General features: G+C 44.6%; 1 protein-coding gene across 3 annotated transcripts in view; it reads right to left on the bottom strand.

Moving 5' to 3' along the window:
- The window catches only part of LOC118936606 (uncharacterized), a 179,041-nt gene that overhangs the window by 91,269 nt on the left and 61,731 nt on the right, over positions 1 to 26,041 (bottom strand). For all 3 annotated transcript variants that reach the window (XM_090224232.1, XM_090224233.1, XM_090224231.1), the window contains exons 5-6: positions 6,385 to 6,560; positions 6,077 to 6,113 (exon numbers count right to left, since the gene is read on the bottom strand). In XM_090224232.1, coding sequence (XP_090080358.1) covers positions 6,077 to 6,113; positions 6,385 to 6,529 — 182 coding nt within the window. In that variant the 5' untranslated portion in view covers positions 6,530 to 6,560. The remainder of the gene's footprint in view (positions 1 to 6,076; positions 6,114 to 6,384; positions 6,561 to 26,041) is intronic.

Raw genomic sequence — 26,041 nt, 5'->3', positions numbered from 1 at the left:
CATAGGGCCTGATCAGAGTGGAGCCTCCATACATAGCCCAGAAGAAAATAAAGAGCTGAAGAAACAAGAGTTTAAAGGCATACTTTGGGATTTTGTCAAAAAGGCCCTTTATCTACTTCCCCAGAGTCAGATGAACATGTGGATACCATTTTGATGTTTCTGCGTGCAGTGACTGGATGTCTATGGCTATCTTCTAGCATTTGACACATACCTTTTAGAGAATTGATTGTATTACGTGTTAAACAAAATCTTTTTCTCTCAGCAATTGTATTCGTATAAAATAATCAAATGTTCCTATTTTTATTTTTTTTGCATACAATTTGGCTCACTATTTGTATGATTTATTTTATATAGTCTTTTTTGGTAATCTATATCGAGGGTGCCAATAATTTTGGACCTGACTGTATCTGGTCTTCTCTTACCAGTGATACATCTTGAGAGGGTGATAAATTGTTGTTTATGGGGGTACATTTACAGGGGGGTGCTAAAGGGGGGGGGGGGTACAACACCAAACGCCCACCCCCTCACCAGGGGGACAGGATTTTATTCACGGCCCTCTGTCCCGAATCGTAATCAGATACTTCCACACACCCCAGGTTTCCTGACGACTGGAGCGCAAATTACTGATGTGCATAAACACCCAACATAAATAAGCCACACACATTCAGTATTCACATATTCAAATATCCCTCAGGAAACGGGAGTGAAATACAGCTGTACACATACAAACGGAGCACACGTGTGTGTGTGTGTGTGATGTTTAGTGCCTTAAAAACCAGGCTCTGGTATTAGGAAAACAACCTCAAACTCAATGTCAACAAAACAAAGGAGATGATCGTGGACTTCAGGAAACAGCAGAGGGAGCACACTTTTACAGATGCACAATCGAAAGCATTCTGTCGGGCTGTATCACAGCCTGGTATGGCAACTGCACCGCCCTCAACCGCAAGGCTCTCCAGAGGGTGGTGCGGTCTGCACAACGCATCACAGGGAGCAAACTATCTGCCCTCCAGGACACCTACAGCACCCGATGTCACAGAAAGACCAAAAAGATCATCAAGGACATCAACCACCCGAGCCACTGCCTGTTCACACCGCTATCATCCAGAAGGCGAGGTCAGTACAGGTGCATCAAAGCGAGGACCGAGAGACTGAAAAACAGCTTCTATCTCAAGGCCATCAGACTGGTAAACAGCCATCACTAGCTCAGAGGCTGCTGCCTACATTGAGACCCAATCACTGTCCACTTTAATAAAGGGATCACTAGTCACTTTATACAATGCCCTCTAAAATAATGGCACTTTAATCATGTTTACATATCGTACATTACTCATGTATATACAGTATTTTATACCATCTATTGCACCTTGACTATGCCGCTCATCCATATACTTACATGTACATATTCCCATTCACCCTTTTAGATTTGTGTGTATTAGGTAGTTGTTGGGGAATTGTTAGATGACTTGTTTGATATTACTGTTAGATATTATTGTTAGATATTACTGCACTGTCAGAACTTGAAGCACAAGCATTTCGCTACACTCGCATTAACATCTAACCATGCGTATGTGACAAATAAAATTAGATTTTATTGGATTTAAAAAGTAAACACAAACACTGTAGCATTGCTGTAATTTGTTCACACACAAACTTTTTGTATGGTCAACTCCAAACACACACACCCCATCCCACACCCAAATACATCCCTGTTCTCTTGAGGGTTAGATCCAGTGCATCATGGCCTCTGACCTCTGGGTCAGGGTCAAGAGGGCGTCTGACTGACCGACTGCTCAAAGACATGCCCCCCCCCTACACCTCTAAAGCCAGATTATCCTCCAGCGTCTGGGGCTGGACTGACGTCCCACTGTGCTCCTACTGTGGTCCCATTGTGGTCCCATTGTGGTCCCATTGTGGTCAATAAGCCGTTAGAGCTCTTCAAAGTAATGCCTTCGTATGGGCAGCCACTCTGGTGGTCTAGCCTAAGATAAAAGATACAGTTGGTGTGTATCGTGCGTGCATGCGGGTGTGCATGTGTGTATACGTATGCCTTCGTGCGTGCACATGCGTGACGTAGCGTTGCCTCTTGAAAACAGAGAGACCAGTGAAGTCAATGCAGCCCCATCCAGCCATATAAGCAGAGTTCTTTCCAGCCAAGCCAACCAGAGACCTCGTCTTTACATTAGGAATATATAGCTAGCTACCTCCTGTTTACCTAAATGCAAAAGTGCCAACACAGAGGCTGCATCCCCAATTGACCCTATTCCCATTATAATGCCCTGCTTTGCACTGCTTTTGACTAGGGCCCATTGGGAATCCCTGGTCAAAAGCAGTGCACTATAAAGGGAATAAGGTGCCATTTGGGACACAGCCATATTGATTCCTGCTGTTTATGCATGTAATCTTCTTTTGAATAATTCACACAGTCCTTTGATAGAGTAGTAAATCAATTACTTTCTCCCTGCCTGCACCCTCCCCACCCACCCACCCACCCACCCGCGCGTCCTTCTCTCAGCTACTCCTCCCGTTCAGTCAGAGGAGCGGGACTCATAACTTCTCACGTCAGAGGGTAGGAGGCAGAGGCGGGTGACGGAGGACAGAGGGCATTACCGATGAAGTCAACAAACTCTTGTTGAAGTTTTTACTCCACCACCCTCTCTAGTCTACACTCTGTTACATAGTATCAGGGTGTTGCCAACTGCTTTCTTGCGCCATCTCCATCTCTCTTGCTTCCTGTTTTCTTCTCCCACTCCCTCTTTCTCTCTTATTCCTTCCTTCCCTCCATCCCACTCCCTCTCTGTCTCAAAGATCTCTCCCTCCTTCCTTCTCTCTCAAGTGAGCCGGTTATCCTCATCTGGTTGGGAGGACCATGAGGACAGAGGTAAGTGGATTCGAATCCGACCCACTTCCCTTCGGACTCCAAATGCTTCTACCTTTCCTGTCTCCTCTTCACTGTCCTATCTCATAAACCATTTAAAAAAAAATAATAATAATAAGGGAATATGTGAAATAGCACAGCTTAATTTGGTGTAATTCGCAAAGCTGCTAAAGGTTGTTTGCTTCCCAAGATCACCTGTAAATCAGAAAATCTAACTTTGTGGTCCCGGGTGTCGTTGAGAACAAAAACATTAGCGTTTCATATGGTTCCCTAAAAGGAGCAGAGCGGTGGTTTAGTATGCAGGGAGCATGGCTACGCTAGGCTAAGGGAGGTGACTCTGAACTGGCTCTACATCAAGAGTGTCATCACCCCCTTTGACCTCTCTCTATTATTCATCCCTTTAGCCTAAGGAAAAGCGAGGAAAAAAAAGGCACCTGGAATCTGCTCTTCGTTCCCACCCAAAAAGGAGGAGAGGAAAATCTTTTCACTTTGTTGCATGGCACTCTGACCCCGGTATTACAGAGAGAACAGAAGAATCTGGGAGATGTTGGACATAACATTTTCAGAACCGTCCCTGGGGTCTTTTACAGGGGGCCCAAGTGATGTGCCGGAGCGGCCTCGAATATAGACTTCATATGTGTGTGTGTGTGTGAGAGAGAGAGAGCCGAGCTACAGTACCAGTCAAAAATGTGATTAATTCCAGGGTTTTTCTTTATTTTTTATATTTTCTACATTGTAGAATAATAATGAAGACATCAAAACGATGAAATATTATATTATATGGAATAATGTAGTAACCAAAAAAGTGTTAATCAAAACAAAATATATTTTAGATTCTTCAAAGCAGCTACCCTTTGCCTTTAATGACAACTTTGCACACTCTTGGCATTCTCTCAACCAGCTTCATGAGGAATGTTTTTCCAACAGTCTTGAAGGAGTTCCCACCCATGCTAAGCACTTGTTGGCTGCTTTTCCTTCACTCTGCGGTCCAACTCATCCCAAACCATCTCAATTGGGTTGAGGTCGGGTGATTGTGGAGGCCAGGTCATCTGATGCATCACTCCATCACTCTCCTTCTTGGTCAAATAGCCCTTACACACCCTGGAGGGGTGTTGGGTCATTGTCCTGTTGGAAAAAAAATGATAGTCCCACTAAGCGCCAACTAGATGGGATGGCATATCGCTGCAGAATGCTGTGGTAGCCATGCTGATTAAGTGTGCCTTGAATTCTAAATAAATCATCAAAGCACCCCCAGCAAAGCACCCAAACACCATCACACCTCCTCCATGCTTCACGGTGGGAACCACACACGCGGAGATAATCCGTCTCACAAAGACGGAACCAAAAATCTCAAATTTGTACCTGTCAGACCAAAGGACAGATTTCACCCTGGTCTAATGTCCCTTGCTCGTGTTTCTTGGCTCAAGCCAGTCTCTTCTTCTTATTGGTGTCCTTTAGTAGTGGTGTTTTTGCAGCAATTCGACTATGAAAGCCTGATTCACCCAGTCTCCTCTGAACAGTTGATGTTGAGATGTGTCTGTTACTTGAACTCTGTGAAGCATTTATTTGGGCTGCAATTTCTGAGGCTGGTAACTCTAATGAACTTCTGCAGCAGAGGTAACTCTGGGTCTTCCTTTCCTGTGGCGGTCCTCATGAGAGCCAGTTTCATCATAACAATCTTTTGTACTATTTTTTATTTAACCTTCATTTAACTAGGAAAGTCAGTTAACCTGTTGCGACGAGCAATCCCGTATCCGGGAGCGTAATTATAGCCTCTCAGTTAGATAGCAAATGTTCTATTTATTTATTTGTGTAGGAGAAATCGCTCCGTTTTGTTCATCACGTTTGGCTAAGAAAAAAACCTGAAAATTCAGTCATTACAACGCGAACCTTTTTCCAAATTAACTCCATAATATCGACAGAAACATGGCAAACGTTGTTTCGAATCAATCCTCAAGGTGTTTTTCACATATCTATTCGATGATAAATCACTCGTGGCAGTTTTGTTTCTCCTCTGTTCAAAATGCAAAAATGCACGCACCTGGAGATTACGCAATAGTTTCGACGGAGGACACCGAGCGGACACCTGGTAAATGTAGTCTCTTATGGTCAATTTTCCAATGATATGCCTACAAATACGTCACAATGCTGCAAACACCTTGGGGAAACGACAGAAAGTGTAGGCTCATTCCTTGCGCATTCACAGCCATATAAGGAGACATTGGAACACAGCGCATTTGAAATCTGGCTCACTTCCTGTATGAAATTTCATCTTGGTTTCGCCTGTAGCATTAGTTCTGTGGCACTCACAGACAATATCTTTGCAGCAACTGCACTTGAAAAAACTTTCAAAGTTATTGAAAATGTCAGGATATACTGACCCTCATGTCTTAAAGTAATAATGGACTGTCCTTTCTCTTTGCTTATTTGAGCTGTTCTTGCCATAATATGGACTTGGTCTTCTACCAAAAATTCTGTATACCACCCCTACCTAGTCACAACATAACTGATTGGTTCAAACGCATTAAGAAGGAAAGAAATTCCACAAATTAACTTTTAAAAACACACACCTGTTAATTGAAATGCATTCCAGGTGACTACCTCATGATGGTGGTTGAGAGAATGCCAATAATGTGCAAAGCTGTCATCAAGGCAAAGGGTGGCTACTTTGAATCATCTGAAATATAAAATATATTTGTATTTGTTTAACACTTTTTTGGTTACTACATGACTCCATTTGTGTTATTTCATAGTGTTGATGTCTTCACTATTATTCTACAATGTAGAAAATAGTAAAAAATAAAGAAAAACCCTGAAATTAGTAAGTGTCTAAACTTTTGTAAATGTGCCTCATCAAGTCATCACCACGTCAGAGGGCGCAAGAATCTGCAGCCTCTCTCTCCTCGTGCACACATTTCATTCCCACATCAAAAAGTAATTGAAAACATAACAAAAAGACTAAAGGAGACAGAACAAAGACAGAGAGGATGGGGCTGGGGGGCAATGTCTCAGAGCCAGGGAAAATCAGAGAGGGGGAAGAGTAAATGAAATAGTAAGTGCCCAAGTGATATGAAAAATCAACCAGAGGTCCTGCGCGAGTGACGTATTCAAAGCCCATTCTGACGCATGTTCATTTGGGATGCAGATATCAAAGATGGTGAACGGGATAGTGGTGAGGGAGGAGGAATGAGAACGTACCAGATGTTCTCATGCTGCTTTGATGCTGGCGCTGTCTCTGCAACACAAGAACACATTTCCTCCTCGTTAAATAAAGTGTGAGCTACGACTCCTTAAATAAACAATGGTCCGCACAAAAGCCACACACACACACACAGAGCGAGAGAGAGTCACACAGACAACACACACCTCACTGCATTCCCCTAAGCCTCTCTCCATCCCGGGAATAACCTTTATAATTGCTGTTTATCAAGGGGTGTTTGGTGTTTCAAAGGGAGAAGCATTTCTAAAGAGGCCTGTCTTCCTCTTTCAGAGCCGGATGACAATACCATTATGAAACCCGTCGGTCCGTCCCGTCCATCCGCCTGTCCCGGTCGGTCCGCCCTGTCCGTCCGTCGGTCCGTCTGCCTGTCCCGGTCGGTCCGTCCCGTCCGTCCGTCCGCCTGTCCCGGTCCGATCGGTCGGTCGTCCCATCTGTCCCGTCCCGTCCGTCCGTGTGTGTATTCTGAAGGTATAGTAATTGGTGTACAAGATAATGTTGGTTACAGCTAACTTAAATTTGGCTACTTGACTTCCATTAAATAGTTCCTTTCCCCTGATGCCATCTGTTTGTGAACATTTACAGTGAAGGTACAGCAAACATATTTTACATTTAGGCCACATTTGAATCATTTAGCAGACGCTACTTTCCAGAGCGACTTCAGTGCAATCGATTTAAGACAGCTATGTGAGACAACCACATATCGCAGTCACAAGTAAGAACTTTCCTCCATAAAGCAGCAAAATCAGTGCAAATAAGACAAGAGCACAAGAAAGGCAAGTACAAGTTCGAAAACACCCTGCATTTCAAAATCTGTCCACAAAGTGAAGAATTCTTGTATGGTCAATGAGAGTGTCGAATTTGATCCAGTTCACCCAGTGCCGCTCCCAGTTCACTATCCATCTTACTGGGATGCGCAGAAGAATGCAGCTTCTGTCCCAAAATGGCACCCTATTCCCTTTAAAGTGCACTACTTTTGATTGGATCCCTATGGCTTTCCCTATGGGCCCTGGACAAAAGTAGTGCACTATAAAGGGATAAGGGTGCCATTTGGGATGCATTCATAGGCTACATGATCAAAATTGGTCTTGATTGCATCAAAAACGGGCTTTGCTTAATCAAAAGAGAATAAGAACATACACACAGAAAAGGAATTGGCTTAATTGTTAACCTTACACAGACAGACAGGCTGATGATATGTATGTATGTATGTATGTATGTGTGTGTATGTGTGTGTGTGTGTGTGTGTGTGTGTGTTGCCCTGACGTTTCCTGAACTTTGACTTGCTAATAACCCTACAAACTACATAGAGGGAAACGGTGTGCTAATTACCAAGGAATAATTAATAAAACATGTATGTATTATTATGATCAGTGTAGCAGCATCCACAGAATGGAGAGAGGAGGAAGGGGGAAGGGGAGGTAGTCGGTTTAAAAAGAGCAAATTGGCAGTAAATAATAGATGCATTTTTGGCACATTTCAAAATTGTTGCAGAGGAAATCAAAAGATAAAGATAAAGCAAACAGTTCCCCCTTCCCTCTCCTCCCCCGCACTGCCCCCCTCTCTCCTGACAACCCATACGCTGACCATGGCAGGCCTTTCGGTTTGTGTGTGTGCATGTGTGTGAGAGAGAAATAGAGAGACAGAGAGTACACAGTGGCAGAATACGTGACCACTGTGACTGACTCAAACTTAAGGGAAGCTTTGACTATGTACAGACTCAGCGAGCATAGCCTTGCTATTGAGAAAGGCTGCCGTCATGTTTACTCTTCATTTTTTTTTATTGTTGATTTCACTTTTGTTTATTATCTATTTAACTTGCTTTGTCAACGTAAACATATGTTTCCCATGCCAATAAAGCTCTTAAATTGAATTGAGAGAAAAAGAAGCGAGAGACAGGGAGACAGAGAGAGGCTTATCGACAGACTTCAGCCCCTAATGTAGCCAGCAGCATCACAGTGTAAATCTACACCATCTCTAAAATTACCACTAGCCGCCTTGGCAGAGAAACTCAATTAAATCTCTCCTCTCTCTCTCTGCCAGCCTGTTGCCCCTCCTCCCCCATATATCTGTCCCTAACCTCCTTTCTCCTAATTGTCACAATGGTACCCCGATACCACCCCCCACCCTCCATAAATCCATCCCCAGCCCAAAACAAAAGAGAGTTGCTAATGGCAGTGCATTTCAGAGGAACCCTTTTGACTGCTGCACTCCTGCGTGTGAGGGCAAGACTTAACAGCACCAAGTGGCCCAAAGCTAATCTGCGATTTCTCATCTCCGCCACAACAAAAAGACAAAGCGAGGAATTGAGTCAAGTTGTTCATTACCGCATCAATCACTGGGTGAGCCTGTATGTGACCACTTAAAAAAAAAAATGTCATCTAGTTTTAATTACATTACATTGTCCATAACACACCACCCGCATTTATTATACATGAGCTGTCGGAGAGGAAAGAAACAGGGAGACATTTGTTACAGCGGCGACAGCGCGCTGTTATCTAACGAAGCGCAATTAGCGGGAAACAATTTCACATGGAGCTGGAGCAAGAGCTGGGGCTGCAGTCAAATCTTGCTCCCTCACTCTCCTTCAATTTGCGCTCTAGCCTCGCTCTCTCTCTCCCCTCCCCCATGCCTCTCTCTGTCTATCTATCTATCTACTGTATCTCTCTAGGCACTCTCTCCCTCTCCCTCCCCCTCAATGGCTAGTCCTGTCATGACTTCATCAATAACCCCCGACCCCTCCGGTCCCCTATCCAGCCCTGTCTGTCCATCCCAGGACTGAAGGGACAGCTCATTCCATTAGAGGCCTCTAGGCCACAGGGACACACAAGACAGGAGGACCATGTTATTGGCAAATGAATACAGAACAAGCAGCACACAGAGAGAGGAGGACTCACAAAGGCCCCTTTAACACTCGCTCCTCTCTTCTTCTAAAACATCATATTCTCTCCCTCTCTTATCAGGTCTTCAGGGACTCCTGCTCTTTTTCCCTTTCCTTCCCTCGCCAGTCTGTCCGTCCACCCCTCTCTTGCTCCCTCTGCCTTCAACATTGATTTCTGAATTAGGCCTGCGATATTAAATAATTAATATACTTGCCAAGATTGATGTTTTGCATTAGCCCAATATTAGGTTATCAATCAACATCCACTTGGTTTAATGTAATAATATTGAAAAAGTGTCAGGGGCTGTTCATCCAATTTGTATTTGAGGCAGTGCAGATAGTAATGTCGGTGTAACACAAGGCCGCCGAGAAGGAAGTGGCTGGTTCGACATCCATAGGGGGCAGATTAGAGGGGGAGAAAAAGAGAGAGGGAGAGAGAGAGAGATAGTGGGAAGAAAGAGACAGACGAGGAGGAGATGGAAAGGGAGACAGAGAGGAGAGAGAGAGAAAAATCAAGAGAGTGAGAAAGACAGGGGGGGGGGGGGGGTTAGGAGTTGGCACTATGGACTCCACCCCGCATAAGCTCTGACTGTCTCTAATGTTTAATAGTGGTTTGTTGAATGCTCTTTTATTAACGATCAGGGAGACATTGTGACATCACTTCTCCTTTAGGTAACTTTATAAAACTGATCAGTTTACAGCCACACTACCTTAACACACACACAGTGTGACTTACTAAGATTGCAAATTCCGGTAACTTTGCCAAAAGTCACGGGTTTTTCAGAAATACCAGTTATTACATTATTTCTGGGAAAGTTAACGGAATTTTGCAACGCCATAAGATACTAATAACCTCATTAATAGATGCTTATTTCATTGAATAGCTTATTTAAGAGCCAGTCTACATTATTTGTGAGCTAGACAAATAATGCACGACACTGAGCAAAAGTATAAACACAACATGCAACAATTTCAAAGATTTTACTGAGTTACCGTTCATATGAGGAAATCAGTCAGTTGAAATACATTCATTAGGTCCTAATACCTGGATTTCAAATTACAGGTCACAGATTCCTTAAAAAAAAAAGGAGTGTGGATCTGAAAACCAGTCAGTATCTGGTGGGACCACCATTTGCCTCATGCAGCGCCACACATCTCCTTCCCATAGAGTTGATCAGGCTGTTGATTGTGGCCTGTGGGATGTTGTCCCACTCCTCTTCAACGGCTGTGCAAAGTTATTCGACATTGGCGGGAACTGGAACACGCTGTCGTACACGCCGATCCAGAGCATCCAAACATGCTCAATGGGTATGCAGGCCATGGAAGATCTGGGACATTTTCAGCAACATGGGGCTGTGCATTATCATGCTGAAACATATGGCAACAGCTCTGGTGGGCATTCCTGCAGTCAGCATGACAATTGGACGCTCCTTCAAAACTTGAGACATCTGTGGCATTGTGTTGTGTGACAAAACTGCACATTTTAGAGTGGCCTTTTATTGTCCCCAGCACAAGCTGCACCTGTGTAATGATCATGCTGTTTAATCCGCTTCTTGATATGCCACACCTGTCAGGTGGATGGATTATCTTGGCAAAGGAGAAATGCTCACTAACAGGGATGTAAACAAATTTGTGCACAACATTTGAGAGGAATTGGCTTTTTGTGCATACGGAACATTTCTGGGATCTTTTATTTCAGCTCATGAAACACTTTACACGTTGCTTTATATTTTTGTTCAGGATAGAAATTAGAAGTAGAGATAAATATTTCTCCCCTTCGGTATCTGACCTAGGTAAGTAAAAGCAGAAGGGAAACACGAGGGCTTTTGATTAAAAAGACAAAGAGAAAGAAAAGGAAAGTAGAGGAAATGGCCAGCGAGTGATAAAAGAGAGAGATGAAGGGAGCAGAGCGAGAGAGCGAGAGAGAGAGAGGACATCCAATTGGACAACCCCGGCCACAGAGCAAGCTGCTCTCGCGAAATCAGTCAACCAACAGCATCGAAGGAAAGGGAAGGGGAAAATAAGAAAAAAAGCTTTGTCCTGTGTTTGTTCCCGTAAAAAGGATCATTATTTATCCCTACTTAATTAAGTAAAAGAGGACAAACAAGTCAACGTGTTAGAAAGAGCTCCATTTAATGCTCTGCCCTTTTGCTGCCGGGCCAATATTAGCAAATTGGAGATGTCTGGCGTATCCATCAGCTGGAGGGAGAGAGGGATGACTAGTAGTCTGTCTGGGGGCTGAGAGGCTGCAGCTCTGTCTAAGTCTGATGTCTGGCCCTGTCAGCATCATTAGCCCACATCTACATCTCTCTCTCGCTCTACTACATCTAATCCCTTTCTCTGTGTCTCTCTCGCTCTCACACATGGATCCTATATCATTTTTCCCTAACTACATACCGTATCACTCTCTCTCTCTCGCACATGGATGTCCTTCTCTAATCCTACTGTAGCTCCTGGCAGCACACAATTAATTAAAGCTGGAGCTCCAGATCAAATCAAATCAAACATCTGTCACATGTGCCGACCTTACCGTGAAATGCTTACTTACAAGCCCTTAACCAACAATGCAGGTCTAGAAAGAGTTAAGAAGATATTTACCAAAACAAACTAAAGTTTTTTTTTTTAATTATGAAAAGTAACACAATAAAATAACGAGGCAATATACAGGGGGTAACGGTACCGATGTGCGGGGGTACAGGTTAGTCGACGTAATTTGTACATCAAATCAAATCAAATCAAATGTTATTTGTCACATACACATGGTTAGCAGATGTTAATGCGAGTGTAGCGAAATGCTTGTGCTTCTAGTTCCGACAATGCAGTAATAACAAGTAATCTAACTAACAATTCCAAAACTACTGTCTTGTACACAGTGTAAGGGGATAAAGAATATGTACATAAGGATATATGAATGAGTGATGGTACAGAGCAGCATAGGCAAGATACAGTAGATGGTATCGGGTACAGTATGTACAAATGAGATGAGTATGTAAACAAAGTGGCATAGTATAGTATAAAGTGGCTAGTGATACATGTATTACATAAGGATACCGTCGATGATATAGAGTACAGTATATACGTATGCATATGAGATGAATAATGTAGGGTAAGTAACATTTATATAAGGTAGCATTGTTTAAAGTGGCTAGTGATATATTTACATCATTTCCCATCAATTCCCATTATTAAAGTGGCTGGAGTTGAGTCAGTGTCAGTGTGTTGGCAGCAGCCACTCAGTGTTAGTGGTGGCTGTTTAACAGTCTGATGGCCTTGAGATAGAAGCTGTTTTTCAGTCTCTCGGTCCCAGCTTTGATGCACCTGTACTGACCTCGCCTTCTGGATGATAGCGGGGTGAACAGGCAGTGGCTCGGGTGGTTGATGTCCTTGATGATCTTTATGGCCTTCCTGTGACATCGGGTGGTGTAGGTGTCCTGGAGGGCAGGTAGTTTGCCCCCGGTGATGCGTTGTGCAGACCTCACTACCCTCTGGAGAGCCTTACGGTTGAGGGCGGTGCAGTTGCCATACCAGGCGGTGATACAGCCCGCCAGGATGCTCTCGATTGTGCATCTGTAGAAGTTTGTGAGTGCTTTTGGTGACAAGCCGAATTTCTTCAGCCTCCTGAGGTTGAAGAGGCGCTGCTGCGCCTTCTTCACGATACTGTCTGTGTGAGTGGACCAATTCAGTTTGTCTGTGATGTGTATGCCGAGGAACTTAAAACTTGCTACCCTCTCCACTACTGTTCCATCGATGTGGATAGGGGGGTGTTCCCTCTGCTGTTTCCTGAAGTCCACAATCATCTCCTTAGTTTTGTTGACGTTGAGTGTGAGGTTGTTTTCCTGACACCACACTCCGAGGGCCCTCACCTCCTCCCTGTAGGCCGTCTCATCGTTGTTGGTAATCAAGCCTACCACTGTTGTGTCGTCCGCAAACTTGATGATTGAGTTGGAGGCGTGCGTGGCCACGCAGTCGTGGGTGAACAGGGAGTACAGGAGAGGGCTCAGAACGCACCCTTGTGGGGCCCCAGTGTTGAGGATCAGCGGGGAGGAGATGTTGTTGCCTACCCTCACCACCTGGGGGCGGCCCGTCAGGAAGTCCAGTACCCAGTTGCACAGGGCGGGGTCGAGACCCAGGGTCTCGAGCTTGATGACGAGCTTGGAGGGTACTATGGTGTTGAATGCCGAGCTGTAGTCGATGAACAGCATTCTCACATAGGTATTCCTCTTGTCCAGATGGGTTAGGGCAGTGTGCAGTGTGGTTGAGATTGCATCGTCTGTGGACCTATTTGGGCGGTAAGAAAATTGGAGTGGGTCTAGGGTGTCAGGTAGGGTGGAGGTGATATGGTCCTTGACTAGTCTCTCAAAGCACTTCATGATGACGGATGTGAGTGCTACGGGGCGGTAGTCATTTAGCTCAGTTACCTTAGCTTTCTTGGGAACAGGAACAATGGTGGCCCTCTTGAAGCATGTGGGAACAGCAGACTGGTATAGGGATTGATTGAATATGTCCGTAAACACACCGGCCAGCTGGTCTGCGCATGCTCTGAGGGCGCGGCTGGGGATGCCATCTGGGCCTGCAGCCTTGCGAGGGTTAACACGTTTAAATGTCTTACTCACCTCGGCTGCAGTGAAGGAGAGACCGCATGTTTTCGTTGCAGGCCGTGTCAGTGGCACTGTATTGTCCTCAAAGCGGGCAAAAAAGTTATTTAGTCTGCCTGGGTAGGTAGGGGTAAAGTGACTATGCATAGATAATAAACAGATAATAAACAGTGAGCAACAGCAGTGTAAAAACAAATGGGGGGGTCAATGTAAATAGTCCAGGTGGCAATTTGATGAATTGTTCAGCAATCTTATGGCTTGGGGGTAGAAGCTGTTAAATTCTTGGTGACAGGGGGCAGTATTTTTATGTCCGGATGAAATGCATGCCCAAATTCAATTAACTGCTACTCATCCCCAGACGATAAGATATGCATATTATTAGTAGATTTGGATAGAAAACACTCTGAAGTTTCTGAAACAGTTTGAATCATGTCTGTGAGTATAACAGAAGTTATTTAGCAGGTGATACCCAGAGGACAAACCATTCAGATTTTTTTTTTTTGAGGTCACACTCTTTTCAATGGGTTTTCATTGGGAATCCAGATTTCTAAGGGACGTTCTTGCAGTTCCTATCGCTTCCACTGGATGTCAACAGTCTTTAGAAATTGGTTGACGTTATTCCTTTGTGTAATGAAGAAGTACGACCATCTTGAACGAGGGTCACTTGAAGTGTACTGTTAGATAGAGGCGCGTGACCAGAAAGCATGCTTCAGTTTGTTTTCTTCCTGTATTGAACACAGATCATCCCGTCTTCAATTTTAATACAAAGTATTTACAATAAAACATACCCAAAGTTGTATTACAAAAGTAGTTTGAAATGTTTTGGCAAAGTTTACAGGTAACTTTTGAGATATTTTGTAGTCACGTTGAGCAAGTTGGAACCGGTGTTTTTCCGCCAAATAAATTGACATTTTGGATATATATTGACGGAATTAATCGAACAAAAGGACCATTTGTGATGTTTAGGGGACCTATTGGAGTGCCAACAAAAGAAGCTCGTCAAAGGTAAGGCATGAATTATATTTTTATTTCTGCATTTTGTGTCGCGCCTGCAGGGTTGAAATATGGTTTCTCTCTTTGTTTACGGAGGTGCTATCCTCAGGTAATAGCTTCGTTTGCTTTCGCCGAAAAGTATTTTTGAAATCTGACATGTTAGCCGGATTCACAACAAGTGTAGCTTTAATTTGCTATCTTGCCTGTGTGATTTAATGATTAAGTTAGATTTTTATAGTAATTTATTTGAATTTGGCGCTCTGCATTTTCCCTGGCTTAAGGCCAGGTGGGACGCGTCCCACATATCCCAGAGAGGTTAAGGAGCCTTTTGGTCCTAGACTTGGCGTTCCGGTACCACTTGCCATGCGGTAGCAGAGAGAACAGTTTATGACTTGGGTGACTTGAGTCTTTGACAATTTTTTGGGCTTTCCTCTGACATGCCTAGTATATAGATCCTGGACGGCAGGAAGCTTGGCTCCAGTGATGTACTTGAACGTACGCACTACCCTCTGTAGCGCCTTACGGTCCGATGCAGAGCAGTTGCCATACCAGGCGGTGATGCTCTCGATGGTGCAGTTGTAGAACTTTTATGAGGGTCTGGGGACCCATGCCAAATCTTTTCAGTCTCCTGAGGGGAAAAAAGGTGTTGCTGTGCTCTCTTCACAACTGTCTTGGTGTGTTTGGACCATGATAGTTCGTTGGTGATGTGGACACCAAGGAACATGAAACTCTCTACCCGCTCCACTACAGCCACGTCGATGTTAATGGGGACCTGTTCGGCCTGCCCTTTCCTGTAGTCCACGATCAGATCCTCTGTCTTGCTCATATTGATGGAGAGGTTGTTGTCCTGGCACCACATTGCCAGGTCTCTGACTTCCTGCCTATAGGCTGTCTCATCGTTGTTGGTAATCAGGCCTACCACTGTTGTGTCGTCAGCAAACTTAATGATGGTGTTGGAGTCGTCGTTCAGCCACGACTCGGTGAAACATAAGATATTACAGTTTATAATGTCCCGTTAGTAGGATAGATTTTCATCCATTTTGTTTTCCAATGATTGCACGTTGGCCAATAGAACGGATGGTAGTAGAGGTTTATTCACTCGCCTACGAATTCTCAGAAGGCAGCCTGACCTCTGCCCTTTTTTTCTCCGTCTTTTCTTTACGCAAATGACAGGGATTTGGGCTCGTTCCTGAGAAAGCAGTATATCCTTTGAGTCAGACTCGTTAAAGAAAAAAATATTTGTCCAGTTTGAGGTGAGTTATTGCGGTTCTGATGTCCAGAAGTTATTTTTGGTCATAAGAGACGGTAACAGCAACATTATGTATAAAATAAGTTACAAAACGTGAAAAAACTAACAAAATAGCACAGTTGGTTAGAAGCCCGTAAAAAGGCAGCCATCCAATCCGGCACAATTCTTTCTCGTCAGTGGTCAAGTTTCAAATAATTGCATTAGGTCTTCAGGTTTTCCTACCTCGCCTCCTCTCTTTCTCTCACTCCCTCTTTCTCACTTATTCCCCCTACTTGACATGGTGGAGATGAATATCTTGAGTCAGCATGAATGGAGGGGACATAGGGACTTGAGGTGCAAAGGAAGGCAAGTCATTGGATTTTCCAGGGCTAACAGAGAGGTCCATTAGCCCAGGGCTCATCACCTATGCATTATCCTAGCACTCCCCTCTCAGGCCTCCTCAACCTGCCCTGGCTGGTGGATGTAACCCTTTCACCACCGCACTCCTGAGGAGGGCTTAATTTACACCTTCAGAGACTTAAGATCTGAGCCTGGAGATAGAGAGCTGTCCTCAGAGATACTGGGAATGGATAGCAAAATCAAAAGGTATACAGTATAAAGACAATGTATTAGGAGGACAACCTGCATCATGAGGACACAATGTATTAGGAGGACACAATGTATTAGGAGGACACACTGCATCATGAGGACAAACTGCATCATGAGGACACAAAGTATTAGGAGGACAAACTGCATCATGAGGACACAATGTATTAGGAGGCCAACATGCATCATGAGGACATAATGTATTAGGAGGACAAACTGCATCATATGAGGACACAAAGTATTAGGAGGAAAAACTGCATCATATGAGGACATAAATTATTAGGAGGACAAACTGCATCATGAGGACACAATGTATTAGGAGGACAAACTGCATCATGAGGACACAATGTATTAGGAGGACACACTGCATCATGAGGACAAACTGCATCATGAGGACACAAAGTATTAGGAGGACAAACTGCATCATGAGGACACAATGTATTAGGAGGACAAACTGCATCATGAGGACACAATGTATTAGGAGGACAAACTGCATCATGAGGACACAATGTATTAGGAGGCCAACCTGCATTATGAGGACACAATGTATTAGGAGGACAAACTGCATCATGAGGACACAATGTATTAGGAGGACAACCTGCATCATGAGGACACAATGCATTAGGAGGACAACCTGCATCATGAGGACACAATGTATTAGGAGGACAAACTGCATCATGAGGACACAATGTATTAGGAGGACAAACTGCATCACAAGGACACAATGTATTAGGACGACAAACTGCATCATGAGGACACAATGTATTAGGAGGCCAACCTGCATCATGAGGACACACTGCATCATGAGGACACAATGTATTAGGAAGACAACCTGCATCATGAGGACACAAAGTATTAGGAGGACAAACTGCATCATGAGGACACAATGTATTAGGAGGACAAACTGCATCATATGAGGACACAAAGTATTAGGAGGACAAACTGCATAATGAGGACATAATGTATTAGGAGGACAAACTGCATCATGAGGACATAATGTATTAGGAGGACAAACTGCATCACGAGGACACAATGTATTAGGAGGACACACTGCATCATGAGGACACAAAGTATTAGGAAGACAACCTGCATCATGAGGACACAAAGTATTAGGAAGACAACCTGCATCATGAGGACACAATGTATTAGGAGGACAAACTGCATCATGAGGACACAATGTATTAGGAGGACAAACTGCATCATGAGGACACAATGTATTAGGAGGCCAACCTGCATTATGAGGACACAATGTATTAGGAAGACAAACTGCATCATGAGGACACAATGTATTAGGAGGACAAACTGCATCATGAGGACACAATGTATTAGGAGGAAAACCTGCATCACGAGGACACAATGTATTAGGAGGACAAACTGCATCACGAGGACACAATGTATTAGGAGGACAAACTGCATCATGAGGACACAATGTATTAGGAGGACAACATGCATCATGAGGACACAATGTATTAGGAGGACAACCTGCATCATGAGGACACAATGTATTAGGAGGACAACCTGCATCATGAGGACACAATGTATTAGGAGGACAAACTGCATCATGAGGACACAATGTATTAGGAGGACAAACTGCATCACAAGGACACAATGTATTAGGACGACAAACTGCATCATGAGGACACAATGTATTAGGAGGCCAACCTGCATCATGAGGACACAATGTATTAGGAGGACACACTGCATCATGAGGACACAATGTATTAGGAAGACAACCTGCATCATGAGGACACAAAGTATTAGGAGGACAAACTGCATCATGAGGACACAATGTATTAGGAGGACAAACTGCATCATATGAGGACACAAAGTATTAGGAGGACAAACTGCATAATGAGGACATAATGTATTAGGAGGACAAACTGCATCATGAGGACATAATGTATTAGGAGGACAAACTGCATCATGAGGACACAAAGTATTTGGAGGACAATCTGCATCATGAGGACACAATGTATTAGGAGGACAAACTGCATCATGAGGACATAATGTATTAGGAGGACAAACTGCATCATGAGGACACAATGTATTTGGAGGACAATCTGCATCATGAGGACACAATGTATTAGGAGGACAAACTGCATCACGAGGACACAATGTATTAGGACGACAAACTGCATCATGAGGACACAATGTATTAGGAGGACAACCTGCATCATGAGGACACAATGTATTAGGACAGAGCACACCCCTCGCAACTAACCAAACAGTAGCATGCTAAGCCACACACACCTGTACAGCTGATTCAAAGCTGTGTAGACGTGTGTTCATACATCATACACACTCTCCCCCCTCATCATCAGTTAAGCACTACACAAACCCACCACACAGAGTAACCACAAAGTACCAATATCACCACACAAGGCACAGCTTAAAAGCAATAAACTTGTCACCACAAGACGGGGTATCCTCCACAAAGACAGACGCAGAGCGACAGCTCCAAGAAAATGAATGGGGGGCGAGTAAGATGACTGCTGTCAAATATCAGCGCGAGAGAAAGAAAGCGAGAGAGAGACGGAAAATGAGAGAGAAAGAGAGAGAGAGAAAGCACGGGTGACAGACAGAAAAAGAAAGTGCGAGGAGGGGCGACGGCATGAAGGAGAAGACAATATTATCAGTCAGAGCAACATCTCACCTCGTCAACCAAGCGTGTCAGTGAGCATTTAAAGTTGTTAAGACAGCTGATAAACACAGCAGGAATATGTATTAAAGGAGGGAGAGAGAGATGTGTGATGCAGAGGAGGCCTATCCCACTGACGCAGCGTCCACTGATCACGTGTGCTTTTGTGTGTGTGTTTTTGTGCGTGTGTGTGTGTGTGTTTGTGCGTGCGTGTGTGTTTGTGCGTGTGTGTTTGTGCGTGCATGTGTGTGTGTGTTTGTGCGTCTGTGTGGTTTGTGCGTGTGTGTGTGTATTTGTGCGTGTGTGTGTGTGTGTGTGTGTGTGTGTGTGTGTGTGTGTGTGTGTGTGTGTGTGTGTGTGTGTGTGTTTGTGCGTGCGTGTGTTTGTGCGTGTGTGTGTGTGGTTTGAATGGAATAAAGCGACATGGGGGCTAGAGGAGGTTGCCACTGTACAATAAGATATGAACGACTCGGCTCTCAATCCCTGATTGTCATCTCTGTAACTCCGTTTGTACAGGTCCCCACCAATAGAAATTGTACTCCTGTGCGTTGGCACTAGAGGTCGACCGATTATGATTTTTCAACGCCGATACCGATTATTGGAGGACCCCCCCCCCAAAAAAAGCCGATACCGATTAAATTGGCCGATTTGTATATATATATATTTGTAATAATGACAATTACAACAATACTGAATAAACACTTTTATTTTAACTTAATATAATATATGAATAAAATCAATTTAGTCTCAAATAAATAATGAAATGTTCAATTTGGTTTAAATAATGCAAAAACACTGTTGGAGAAGAAAGTAAACGTGCAATATGTTAACGTTTAAGTTCCTTGCTCAGAACATGAGAACATATGAAAGCTGGTGGTTCCTTTTAACATGAGACTTCAATATTCCCAGTTAAGAAGTTTTAGGTTGTAGTTTTTATAGGAATTATAGGACTATTTCTCTCTATACCATTTGTATTTCATATACCTTTGACTATTGGATGTTCTTATAGGCACTATAGTATTGCCAGCCTAATCTCTGGAGTTGCTAGGCTTGAAGTCATAAACAGGGCTGTGCTTCAAGCATTGCGAAGAGCTGCTGGCAAACGCAGGAAAGTGCTGTTTGAATGAATGCTTACGAGCCTGCTGCTGCCTACCACCGCTCAGTCAGACTGCTCTATCAAATATCAAATCACAGACTTAACTATAATATAATAAACACACAGAAATACGAGCCTTGGGTCATTAATATGGTCAAATCCGGAAACGATCCTTTCGAAAACAAAAACGTTTATTCTTTCAGTGAAATACAGAACGTTTCCGTATTTTATCAAACGGGTGGCATCTATAAGTCTAAATATTGCTGTTACATTGCACAACATTCAATGTTATGTTATGGCATAACATAACATGATGTTATGTCAAATTCTGGCAAATTAATTACGGTCTTTGTTAGGAAGAAATGGTCTTCACACAGTTGGCAACGAGCCAGGTGGTCCACACTGCTGCGTATACCCTGACGCGAATGAGCTTTTGTTAAATCATCACGCGTTTGGCGAAGTAGGCTGATATTCAATGCTAAATTAACAGGCACCGCACTGATTATATGCAACGCAGGACAATCTAGTTAAACTAGTAAAGTCATCAACCATGTGTAGTTAACTAGTGATTATGTTAAGATTGATTGTTTTTGCTAACTATCAATTTACCGTGGCTCCTTGCTGCACTCGTATAACAGGTGGTCAGCCTGCCACGCAGTCTCCTAGTGGACTGCTATGTAATCGGCCATAATCGGCGTCCAAAAATGCAGATTACCGATTGTTATGAAAACGTGAAAATCGGCCGTGCCGACTAAATCGGTCGACCTCTAGTATACGCACAGAGGTAGTAGCTATTTTAAACTGTTAAGAGGATTGGGGGGGGCAGAGGGGTGGGGTTGAGATAATGAATGGTAGGGCTGTCACTTGTCCCCCTCTACAATGGAAACACAGACAAAAGTCAGGGGCTGCGTCGTAAAGGTCAAAAGTAGTGCACGATATATAGGGAATAGGGTTCCATTTGGGACTTAGAGGATGTTTTTAATCAGATCACGATGCCCCCACCCCCCCGCCCCCCCTGACAGAGTCACACCCCCTCTGTCCTAGCTCACTAGACACGATTTACTACTCTTAGCAAAATCCCAAAAAGCATAATCCCAATAAGAACTCCATTAAAAGTGGGGTAACCCATTCTCCACTTTATGTTGCTCCCAAAAGAGGGTTAAGTGCAGTCGATAAAAAGTGGGGGGAGATGAGCTGTAATATTTGACTGATTTAATGGCTGCCTGCCTCCACTCCACCCTCTCCAACACACCCATGCCAGGGCTGACAGAAACCAGGGAGTATGGAGCAAGGGTTTAGGGAGTAAGGGTTTAGAGTTTAGGGAGTAAGCGTTTAGACCGAGTTACTTTGTGACAAATGATGAGGTAGAAAAAAGCTATACCACTAGAATGTTTGATTTATTTATTTATTTATTTTGTGAGTGAGTGAGTGAGTGAGTGAGTGAGTAGTTAGTACTAAGAGTTTAGAGGGAGTTTAAGAGTGAGCAGGTCAGTGAGAGGGTTAGAGAGAGCATTACCAGGGGAGACCTGACAGTCCACTCAGGTAATGTCTGACAGTTCACAGCACATTAATAGTTCAGCGAGATGAGGGGAGCACCGCTTAATAATTAAGCAGGATCATAGCCCTGCCATATGACTTAGATAGACGACTGCTCCAGGGTCAAATGGGTCATCTTCATCACCATTGTTATTATTGCTAGCATCATCATCTTCATCGTCATTGTTAATATCGTCATCCTCATCATCTATACTAGTATCTCATCTCTCGTCAGTTTCTGAATGCACTCCCCTCCCTCTAATCACTACCTGTACTCAAAGTGTAACTGAGGCCCTGGTGAGGCCCTGGTGGATCTCAGAACACAGCCACCAACATACAGGGAGCAACGCAGCAATGTGACAAAGGAACGCTCCACATGCCAAGAAGAGGGGAGTATAGACGCAGAGGTTGATCTCAACGAGCTAGGAGGCCAGTGTTTCCCTGTCCCTCTGTATAGGTGATTGTCACATACTCACAGTAGAGCCCCATTGAAAAGCCACTGTGTCACACAAATACAGCACACCTGGGAGGGGGGGGGGGGGGGGCAGCCACTGATTAAACACTCGCCAATCATAAACCCAGACTGAATCAGCACCTCCGGACCAACTCGCACATTATTTCACCCCAGGTCACGGAGAGAATTGACGCATGTATCAAGACTCCTTTACCACATCAGTCCATGGGCCCCATCTCACTGGTGGTGGAAGGAATTTAATTATAAAGCTATGTTTTAAAGAAAATTGACTTCTTTTTAAAGCAAAGGGCGGGGAGGAGGAAATGGGAAAGACAAAGAGCAAAAAAGACAGAGATAGAAGGAAGAGCGAGACAGAGCGAGAGAGCAATCACCCCCCCCCCCCCGGTTCCTTCAATAGCCAGAGTCCTTTTCATGTCGCCACAATTAGAAACTTTGCCTAATCAGAAAGGGGGGAATCGCCCTATTATGGAACGAGAAACAATGCCACTCTCTCACTCCCAAACATTTTCTCCTCCCTCCAAAAAAAAAAACTACTCCAAAGATTGAAAATACTTCTCGTACACAAAGAACAATGCGCGGCGGTGAAGAGGAGCGGAGGGGATGCTTCGTCGTATTGAAATCACACGTGGAAATCTTTTGGCTTGCGTACGTCGCAGACCCCAGAAACTGATGGGGAACAATGGTGCACCGAGCACAGCATCTGTCATGGCAGAATATAAAAAGATGATCTTGGCACCAAACGAAGGAGGAGAGAGAAGAAAAAAAAGGGAGGAAAAAAGGAGGGGAAGGAAGGAGGGGAGGGAAGCGCGAGGGCTCTAATTCATTTGCAACCGTTCGGCTTCTATTTCAGGCTGCCGGTAAGTGCCAGGAGTTAACAAGTAATCAGTTTCAATCCTTCCCTTCAATTGTACACTACGCCCTCATACGACTCTCTACAGGGGCAGAGGGGGGAATAGCAATCTGTCTGCTGAAGCAGCATACACACACACACACACATCTTAACAGACAGACACACACCTTAACGCACAAACACACACAAACAAAAAATGTGACGTGCAAACACACACCTTAAAACACATAGGACTGGTATGCTTTGTACAATACGCACTGACACACACACACACACACACACACAAACGATGGAGACAAGGTGACATAAGGGGGGCAGTAGATAAAGAATAAAACAACAACTGGAAGCTGAAAGGATGTGATGGTGTGGCTGTAGGGAGGGATAGAAGAGAAAGAGAAGAAGTCCCTGAACAGAGGTGTTCTTGGCCTGGTGTCAGCTTGGGGCCGCTGCCTGAGAGGCTGTGTTCATGACTCTCCTGCTGGGTTTATTCTTCTCTCCTTTTCTCTCGTCTTTTTCTTTCTTTCTCCCTAACTCTCTCCCTCCTGACCTGTGCGGGCCCGAGGCCCTCTGAGGCCCCTTCACGAGGAGCGTTCATTCTCCTTCTCCTCTCAGTAATCTGGCAGCTCCAACAACATGGTGCTACAGTACAACCTGCCACACAGCAACACAGACCCCCCCCCCCCCTCCTTTCTCTCTGCCACTCAGTCGATCCCTGGTCAGTTAAACAATACACTAACCTCAGGTCTACTGCGTGCGTGCGGGGGTGTGTGTGTACAGAACTATACACGCTCACACACACACACACAAACACACCTGATTGATCCCAGCAGGACTGCCCGGCTGAGTGACAAAGCAGCGCTCGGGGTGATATTGTTTTGTCTTTCTGACCGACGGACAGAACAAGAGAAAGAAAGGAGAAAAAGAGAGACTTATGGTCACTGCTTAGTGCAGGCACCGCGGAGAGAGAGAGAAAGGTATCGACTAGGTCCAGATGATATGAATAACAATAAGGTTGAGAGGCGATATGGGGCCTATCTCGCTCTCTCTCTTTTTCTCGTTCTCCCTCTTCCTCTCTCTCTCTCTCTCTCTCCAGGCAGATAACCTGCAGACCGTCGGGCCCCCACCCGGCCCACTCTGAGTGAGTCAGGCTTTGTGGCCACTTATCCTGGCTGTACACTTGTAAGGGAGAGCCGGGATAATCACCCTAATCTAATTAGTGTTAAAGAGGGCCATGACTGACGCACCGCGCCGTCCAGCCGACACCTCCACTGGCCCAAATCCTGTTTGCATCCCCCCCCAAAAAAGAAGGTTGTCATATTGATTATGCAAACGAGGGGCTAACGGGTATAGCCCCTGTCGCTACCGGGCTCTCCTGCCAGACGGCTGCAGCTGACAGCGGACTAGCTGGGGAGCAGCGGGAGGGAGAGAGGGAAAGAGACGGCGGGAGAGAGCGAGCGAGAGGGGGATTAGCCTGTTTGGTTTAGTGGTTTAGGCCAATTTGTGTCCTCCATCCCTCTTGCCCCCATTTTTCCCCCCCAGCCTTTAAAAAAAATATATATATTTTCCTTATACATCTGTTTTCTTGTCTAAAGAAAGTCTATGTAAAGTCTGTGTTAACCTATTGCAGTAGAGAGTATAGGCTATAGGGTGGATTGGGGAGAGAAAAGTCTATTTCCGCTCCATCGTGATGGAAATCAGTAGTAGGCCTATGCGTGGCTGCTGGTCGGGAGATAAACTCAACACAAAGCACACGTATCACTCTCTCTCGTATTACTCCCACAAGCTTCATCAACCTCCACCCTTTCTCTTTCTTTCTTTCTTTCTCTCTTTCTTTCTCTCTTTTTCTTTCTTCCATTTCTCCTACAATAGAGTTGACAACCGCCCTTTCAGTAGTAGAACGATACGTCAACACAACGAAAGGAAGTCCCTCTTCACTAATCCAGCCGACCAGGAACCCTGTGACTCCGCTCCCATACAATCGCACAATTTGCCTTCGTGTGTTCAAACACAGCGGCTAATTATACCTGCTCACGTGACAGGCAACTTTGTGTCAGCTTTGTCTTATTAGAATTGACACGTTTGAAGTAGAGTAGACAATCGAGAAGGAGACTTATTATTTTTTTTATTGTTTAACTGACCAGGGAGAGACTGAGTGGCAGAGAGAAAGGAGGGGGGGGGGTGTCTGTGTGTGTGTGTCTGTGTGTGAGAGAGAGTGCTAGAGTGTAACGAGAGCGAGATATGGCAGTAGTTGCGGTGCTGCCAGATTACTGAGGGGACAATGAGAATGCTCAAACCCTACATCCCGACCCTCCATCTAAACTCGAGCACTCGGTTCCACCACCTCTGGTCTCTTGGCCCTCCCAACCCAACAGGAGTGGCCACTTAGCCCAGTCAAAGCTGTTCTCTGTCCTGGCACCCCATTGGTAGAACAAGCTTCCCCCTAAAGTCAGGACAGCGGAGTCCCTGCCCATCTTTCGAAGACGTCTGAAACCCTACCTCCTTGAAGAGCATCTTAAATAACTCCCGGCGCCTCCGGTAAAGTATTATCTTAAGATGAACGCACTAACTGTAAGTCGCTCTGGATGAGAGCGTCTGCTAAATGGCTAAAATGAACAAAAGTGAGAACAAAGTCATAGAGATCCTGTAATTCACCATTTGTGTTCTATATGCAATTCTACGCACCTAACTATTGTAAGTGAAAACAGGAGGAGGGAGCTGGGCTTGGTCTCGCTCGGTCTCTCTGAAGCTGTGGGTGGTGTTGCAGTAACTCATGCGTGTTGACACCTAACAGACAGCGCGTGTTAGTGACTCTGCCTGCCATCCAACTCACCGCTAATTGCATTCATATAACATGCTAATCACCACAGACGGCACTTTGTAAAAAAGATGACGCAGATCATCTTGTGTGTGTGTGTGTGTGTGTGTGTGTGTGTGTGTGTGTGTGTGTGTGTGTGTGTGTGTGTGTGTGTGTGTGTGTGTGTGTGTGGTGGGTAACGTGCAGACTCACACACAGATAAACACACACACACACCCAAAACCTGGGATAGG

The sequence above is a fragment of the Oncorhynchus mykiss genome, chromosome 27 (genome assembly GCF_057628025.1).
Source record: "Oncorhynchus mykiss isolate SJ-2025 chromosome 27, ASM5762802v1, whole genome shotgun sequence".
Lineage (NCBI taxonomy): Eukaryota > Metazoa > Chordata > Actinopteri > Salmoniformes > Salmonidae > Oncorhynchus > Oncorhynchus mykiss.
This window is presented reverse-complemented; position numbering and strand designations above follow the sequence as displayed.